The sequence below is a fragment of the Channa argus genome, chromosome 10, assembly GCF_033026475.1.
Source record: "Channa argus isolate prfri chromosome 10, Channa argus male v1.0, whole genome shotgun sequence".
Taxonomy (NCBI): domain Eukaryota; kingdom Metazoa; phylum Chordata; class Actinopteri; order Anabantiformes; family Channidae; genus Channa; species Channa argus.
This window is the reverse complement of record NC_090206.1, coordinates 22,072,442-22,080,518: the sequence shown is the minus strand read 5'-3', so window position 1 is coordinate 22,080,518 and position 8,077 is coordinate 22,072,442. Positions and strand designations below refer to the sequence as shown.

Genomic DNA, 8,077 nt, shown 5'->3' with positions numbered 1-8,077 from the left:
CTAAAGTAATTCAGACTTTTTTTTACTAGGGATTATGGAGTATAAGTACATACAATTATTATCATTGCACTTTGCTTTGGAAGCTGATTATCAATTTTTTAAAAAGCAGTTTAAACAGGTAATGCACACAGCAAGTCACCATGCAGATTTCATTCAAGAAAACAAAAATCACACAGCCAACCTTCCTAAGTAATTTTTATTGTACACTGGTCAATACAACAAATGAAGTGAAAATAAACATTTCCATCAATACAAATTGCTGGCTTCTCGGTCTTTTCAGCATTTTTCGATTAGGGTCAACATGTATGTGAATGTAATATAAACACACCACATACAATGTACAAATGTAGTTTCTGTGTTATAGCACGTTGCTATACAATTCCTACATTTACAATGTCTGAAAAAAAAACATTTACACTTGATTTTGTAATTTATTGAACAAAGCTAAGCACAGAAGCATTTATGGTCACTTTACAAACAATTTCTAATTGTACAGGTCACAGATTAAAAAAAATAAAAATACAAAATAATGTGTGGTGTTGGGTTGGTGAGGTGAAGTTGAGCAGTGAAGTTTAAACCACCAGACCAGCTGGGGAATTTTTAGACAGGCTTTATAAAAAACATTTTATAGTTGCTGCCCGAACAGCTGCAATCCATTTAAATCAACATATATACCCGCCCAAATTAAATACATTCTTTGTAATATTTGAATTATCTCATGCATTACATTCAACACTACACTAAAATAACAAAAGCAATTAATTCAGCGAAAATACAGAATAAAACGTGTTTCATTTCCCTCCTTAGCAGACCGGATGAATGCTGAAGCTTGGAAGGTTGTCACAACATGAAGAGGTTGCTGAAAGTAAGTTACATGTACAGTACTGTTATCCATATGAGGTTAACTAAGTAACAAACAGCATGAAATGTGTTATGATGCGGCTAGTCGCACATATTTAACAAACCCAGTTTAAAAGGGAGATTAAGCAGCTTGAGCAATTTTAAATTTTACAAAATGCTACAAAAGCTACACATTTCAAATGAGTCTTTCTATGAGCAAACTATTTTGTGGAAATCGCTTGTAATTCTCTACAAGCGGGCTCATAATGGCAAATAAAGAAAGGGATTCTGCATTTATATCATTTGCAACACCTGCAGGGAACGAGTGTTACTACTTCAGCAATGGTACTTTTATTAACCATTCTGTTTTGTAAATCTTTTAATAACTTAACATACTGCACTAAGCTTGTGAATTTTGAGTCAGTGACCAATAATACAGTCATCCCCTACAAATTACTTGGACTCACACCAAGCCTGTGTGACTGGGTACTGAACTTTCTAACTGACCGGCTCTGGTCAGTCAGAGTGGGCAGCTGCATGCCATGCATCAGAACTGTAAGCACAGGGGCCCCCCAGGGCTGTGTACTGAGCCCACTGCTTTACACGTTCGTCACGTATGACTGTGTGGAAATGACTAATGATGTGAGGAGAAGGACTAAAACGCATGCCCCACTTTACATCAGTGAGACGCAGGTGGACAGAATCGAAAGCTTTGAATTCCTCGGAGTGCAAATCGCTGACGCTCGCACCTGGTCTCACAGCACGCAGTACGCGATTAAGTAGTCACTACAGCAGCTGAACTTCCTAAGAAGACTGAGAAAATTTGGGATGCCGCGCAGGCTCTCCAGCGTGGGATTAAAACTGCACAGCACATCTCAGGAGCAGACTTCAAATCACTGTAGGACATCTACCGCGCCGGGACCATCAGGAGAGCACACAGCATCATCAGAGACTCCACACACCCACAGCACAGCCTCTTCACACTTCTGCCCTCAGGCAGGAGAGACAAACGTGTGAAATCTAGAACAACCAGACTGACCAACAGCTTTTATCCACAGGCCATTAGGCTTGTAAATAGCTCTCAGCACCGACCCCCACCCCCCCCTTTAACGTTTGCATTGCCTTTTTAACAGCATTGTCACTTTAACTGCTCCCGGCCTGCTAGCACCTCGATACACACCTCTTTTCATATCTGTACTGTGTTAATGCAATCTTTCCTCATACACACAATATGCGCACAGGACACTTTCATCCACAGCCGATGTTGATACAACTACCTGTTTAATATACAGGTTTTTTTTCTTTTACTGTAAATATACTTTTAAAATATTACTTTATTTCTGTCACTGTGGTAGGAAGGGTTTGCAAATCAGAATTTCATAGTATGGCGTAACTCCTGTGTTCATTATTATGATATTTGTCTCTGAAATGTAGTGAGGTTGAAGTGTGAAGTAGCAGAGAAAGGACACCTCTAAATTCTACCAGCCCTCACACTCTCTGCTCCTTCTTTAATCTTTGTACAGCCCGTCACAAATTAGTCATTATCCGAAAAAAAAAAGGGAAAACAAATTTGAATGTTGCAAAACTTTCTAATGAAGCACAAATTATTGAAGTCATCCGATTGGTCAGTAGAGTGAGCCTTGCTGTAAAAAATGTGTAAGCTTTAGAAGAATGTCTCTGTACTATTGAGATTCTGGATCATAGGAGGCATCAACTCTTCAGAAAGAGGGAAATTTGGAGCATATTTCTACTAAAAATGTTTTATACTGTAGCTTTAAATACAGTATGTAAGTAAATGTATTTAGTTAGTTTGAACCACTGGCTGCACTTTGTGCTAAATACTATAATCAGGATGCTTGACATGCTAATATTAAGTTCACTGTGTTCATTGTTTCAGTTTAGCATTGGTTTGCACACTCAGATCAATTAATGACTGAACCTTAACTACAGCTAAGGTCTTTGTCAAACACAAACACTTCCTGGCAAACCATCCAATAGTTATTAAAATACTTCACCACAACCTCAAGCTGCCGGTGTTGCTAGAAGAAGAGTCAAGGCATCACAAAAGTCAATAGCCCTCAACACTACAAATGTCCGTACAATTGTCAAACAACTCTCATTGAGACATTTGGACCAAAGTGGCACAGAGGCAGAAATTACAATCTCTTGAATCCTGCTGCTACTGACGCTAAAAAGTAACAGGGAAGTTGTCAAAGTAGTTGCCTGCAGGTGGTGCAAACTGTTCTGAAATTCTTTGACACTGTTTGAGCCTCTGCTATTTTCGGTTTCTGTTAAGCACTAATTACCCACTTCTTCCACTGTTTACTCCCATAAAGTAGGAGTTTCCTGCTGCTAGAAGCAAGAAACACACTGCTCCAAAATGTTTTGGAAGCACCTCTTCATCAGCAAATTGCATCAGGGAAAGTCTATTTTTTTTAAGAAAACAGAATCAAGGCTGAATCACCGCTGTGAAGTGATGGCTGTAAAATGCACTGCATGTAGTACTGGAAAAGATTGATCACAAAAGTGCATCACAGACTGCAACCTCAAAATGTCATTGTTGCATAAATAAAAGCACTGGTATATTATTTCTGTTAAAGACACAACAAAAAAATATTCATACGCCTCCACATTCTCTGCAGCCCAACAAATCCTCATCATTGCCACCAGAAAAATGTGCAAGAGATTCCCTTGTTTCAAGAGACTCTTAAACTAAGGACATTGTATCACTTTCAATGATTCACTCATTTTGTCACTTTAGAAACACTAGGAGAGTTTGTTGATTCATAAACCCAAAGCAATACTTTATTTTCTCTTAGGAAAAATCATTTCACTCATCAAATGTTTGGCCAATTATACATCTACTTCTTCTTTAACTTTGGTTTTGCTAGAGGTTTAGCAGTTGACTCACAACAATATTAGAAGTGGGTCAAAGTAACAGAAATATCTGCAAGTTGCAGCTCCCCAATGGGGTTAATCACATGGGACAATGCTTTGTCATTTTGTTGAGTTGTTATATATAGAGACAGTACAATACTGTACCCTGATGCATGCAGCTTTCTGTAACTTTAATTTTAAACTAATTGGAACTTGTCCTGTGCCAGTAGCAGTCAGTAGGGAACTACCTACAGTAGTCTGGCTCAGCCAGCATTTGCATTGCAAGCAAGAACAAAATAATTGAAACATAATTTAGTCTTTTGATGGGTGGCCAAAAATAATTTCAGTCAAAATTAATATTGCGTAAAACTCAAAAGCCAAAATCATGTGCAAAGAAATGACAAAAGCACTAGTGCTCTAATAGAAATTCATCATGTCAAGTTATCACTATTCTGCTCACATTTTAATGACATCTTTCTGAGAACAGACTTCTAATGTCTTAGAATCAGAACTTAAATCATGAAAACAGGGGGCAGAAGAGAGTAATTATGGTGCAACGCAACGAAGGCTTGTCATGCCTACTGAAAGAGCGCTGCCACTGCAATCAATGAAAGCTGCAAAAACAGCAGGGACTGAATTTTACTTGGGTCACTGGTTTAACACATAAAAGGAGTCATATTTATAACTTGTTCTATCAAATGTATAAGCCACTAAAAGAGGCAGCAGCTCACTGTGATACATTAAGCAGAGACCTTCAGTCTAAGTTTGGTCGGCTCTCTGCAGTTTGAGCAGTTCCCACATAGCTGGCCAAAAGACCTCTTAACATTACTTCAATATTTTAAAGCCCTATATTATTTTTAATATAATTTTCTAACAGTAGTGGATAATTTTTTTTTTTTTTTTATGCTTAGAATACTTTGTTCTCAAAGTGCAGGTCTACTTCTGGTTCCTTGTGTTTCCAAAAAACCAGCTCCCAGTTCAGGTTTTGGAGGCAGACGCCACTTTTACCACTATGCTTAGAGCTATTTGCCACCATTACATCATTAGCACTGTCTTCTTTTGCCCATAGTTGTGTGTCTTTCTCTCAGTCTTCCTCAGCTTCTGAGCTGTGTGTGTGTGTGTGTGTGTGCACGTTCTGGCCTTATCAACTTGTCCAGTTTCCTGTTGCTTCTTGCTGCTTTCAACCACCCACCTTCTTCCCTAGTTCAGTTGGAGGGGTCTTCAATTAAAGGGAGTTTTCTTCCCCACTGTCACCTAGTTCTTGTTCAAGGGCGATTGTAAGGTCTTGACCTTAATACTAGAGCCTTGAGAGGATTGGTGCTATATAATAAAAATTGGGTTAAAGTAAACAAAATTTGCAGCCAAACCTATAAAACTAGAATGCTGTGATATGAGACTGAACTTGTCTGCTGAACGGAAACATACTGTCTGCAGCTCTCAGCCACCTTTGGCTAATTTGGTTCCTTCATTCTATTCATTGTTGAAGTAATGTCCTATGGCAATTAAAGACAATTAAAATGTTCAGTTTTAACACAGTAAGAGTAATAAAGAGTCACAATGTCTGCCCAGTTTTAATGACAGGAAAATGCAAACCTATGAGCCTCTTTTGCTAATAAACCGGAGCCAGTGGAAATAAGGTAAGTTGCACACAGCTGATGTAACACTGAGTTACCTGGAGCTGATGTAATATCGCTCAGAGCAGTCAGTATTGTCCAATGCTGCCATTTGGTAAGGACCCTTGGGGGTTTTACTGGCCTTCTTTCTTGAATGGCACAGAAATCCCAGATGAACACAGAGAACAGTACAGGGCTGACTACAGTTTGCAAAAGTGTGGCACACATTTGTGGAGGGTTCAACTGAAGTTAAAAAAAAAAAAGACACAAACTGAGGAAATGAATAAACCTGATAAAGTGGAAAACCTACGGGAGCAAAGACCATATTTTTATACAAGAAAATCTAATATGGTTTAAGGGAAGGAAGTTGGAATGGAGAGATGAATAAGGCTGAAAATAGTCTATACTGTTTTGAAGTGCCATAAATAATATACTGATTGATCACTAAAGTTAATATTTACCTTAATGGGAAAATGCTACAAAGTCACACAAAGTATGTAAAGTTCTGTTGTCTCAACTATAAAAGCATCTGGTAGCAGGTTTCTTTCAGTGCCATTTCTAAACAGTTCGACACGGATTGTTTTTGTCCAAACTCTGCAAAAATATAAAAATTTGCTCCATAGAACATTAGCTACAGCAGTGCAGTAAAACATTAGCAGAAGTAGTAGTTGTATTTCTACCTCCTATTATTATTAAAATTGCTAAGTTTTCCGAATTGTAATTGCCAGTATTGTAATAGATTAGTATTCAGCTCTGATCATGGACAAAATAGATTATCATGTTGTAGCTTTAAGAAGGAATGATGCCGTCTGTGAGAAAGTGTACTGACCAATGAAAGCCCGTGGAAAGAAAAGTCTCACCGCAAGTGGGGACAAGGCTTCTGCTCTGTATTGATAAGAGATTTTTTTGGAGCCAGCATGTAGTCTTCATTAGAGGGACTGCTGCTACTGCTGTTTAAGGGATTTCTGCAGTGAGTGACTGTGAAGGCTGCTGCATGTGCACAATGGGATTTCTAAAAACACTAATGAATACTAATGATTTTCAAACACAAAGAGAAATCTCAGCACAAATCATAGACTGTCCCTTTAAAAAGGGCTTTTTTTTTTTTTTACAAAATGAATGAACCTGAATTGCGTGTACTTCGTTGAGGTGATGACATGATGATCAGATCAATGCTCTAATTGTTAGTTTCTTCGTTCGTCGGTGTGTACATGTGGTTGTGTGTAGGTGTGTCGGCCACTGTTTGTTTCTGTGAGAACACCGACAGGACTGTCTGTTGCTTCTGCTGCTGAGAGCAGGGAGTAATGTCATTGTATCCATCGCCGGTATTTTCCACAGGGGTGAGCTTGGCTATTGTGCCTGTCATTTCCGGAGGGAGCCCCGGGGTGAAGCTGTGGCTGTTCTCTTGCAGGGGCCACATTTCCTGCCAGGTGAGTGACGGCGGACGAACTGGCTGGGCGCTGAGGAGGGGCCTCTTCTGCCTGTAGTTAGCCCACACCTGCAGAATGGTCTCTTTGAAAGGCCGTGTGGTCAGCGTGTAAAGGATGGGGTTCAGAGCGCTGTTGATGGGAAGAATAAATATGACCACCCAGGAGCATATAGTACCTGCCGGTGGAGAGAGAACGAGAGGAAGAAATAAAACAACGGAGCTTTGTGTTGGGAGTCTTTTATCAATCAAAACCTCCTGTAGCTTTATCTTTAAGTCATCTTATAAGGGAGCCACAGTTTACTGGGTTATGTGTATTATGTAATGGGTTCTGCTAAGTTAAGTATGGTCATTTAAACAGGCCTAAATCATAAAACACAGTAAATAAAATACTTTAAGGAATATCTCATAGAAAACCTCTAATATTCAAGCCAATGTTCGGGAACTCTTTTCAATGTAGGCTTTAAAAGGCAGAGGACAGAATCCACAGTCTGTTTGGATTCAGAGAAAATCCAAATCCATATTGAACATCCTTAGAAACTAATTGTAATCAATGTAGATTTCTAAAAACAACAAACAGTCTCTTTTGTAAAAACTGTTCTTTGTTGCTGTCCTACCAGTTCGAATGGAGAGAAGTATATGATCAATGGTCTGGACTTTGTGCAAGAAGTGGAAAATATAACAAATTCTTTCCAAAGCAATGACTGATCCAACATATTGGGGATACAGACAAAGATGGGAAAAGATGATGCTGGTAAAGTGACTTGAGGAAAGATGTTTTTGCTATGATTCTAGTTTATTTGTATAGTATAGGGGACATGCATATTTGCCTTTCTACAGCATGACAAACATCAGACTCCACCGGTCTGAATATAATATCCAACTCCTTGAGCAGGCACTTGTCACTCACTCCCTTCATTCCCAATATTGAAAAAGCTGTTGAAGTCCTCTGCACAAAAATCCCCCCTTATCTGACACTCACTGGTCTCTAACCTGAAAACATTTTTAATGACATCTTTCTCCTTCCTGACTTTTTTTTGCTCACTTTGTTCCTCACTTTTGTTTCGCTTTGGACAAAAAGCGTCTTGCAAATGACATGTAATGTAATTTAAATGGTTTTAGAACAAATGTTACAAACAAATGTGAAAACTATTTCAAGTGAATACTGAGATAACAGAAATAAAATTAAAGCAGAAAAAATACGAGTTGTTGGGTGTGAAAAAACACACGAGATATGAAGCACAAAAAGGAGCAGGATTTAAAAAGCAGTTTTGAGAAAGACAACAAAAGCTTATCAGCTCAATCTGGAGCTTATGTGTTG

At 38.7% G+C, this 8,077-nt stretch overlaps 1 protein-coding gene across 3 annotated transcripts in view; it reads right to left on the bottom strand.

Moving 5' to 3' along the window:
* Nucleotides 1-186: 186 nt before the first annotated feature.
* The window catches only part of rxfp1 (relaxin family peptide receptor 1), a 56,611-nt gene continuing 48,720 nt past the window's right edge, over nucleotides 187-8,077 (bottom strand). For 2 of the 3 annotated variants that reach the window (XM_067519335.1, XM_067519336.1), the window contains one exon: nucleotides 187-6,935. In XM_067519335.1, the coding sequence (XP_067375436.1) occupies nucleotides 6,508-6,935 (428 nt within the window). In that variant the 3' untranslated portion in view covers nucleotides 187-6,507. The remainder of the gene's footprint in view (nucleotides 6,936-8,077) is intronic. The other variant, XM_067519337.1, reaches the window with a different exon arrangement.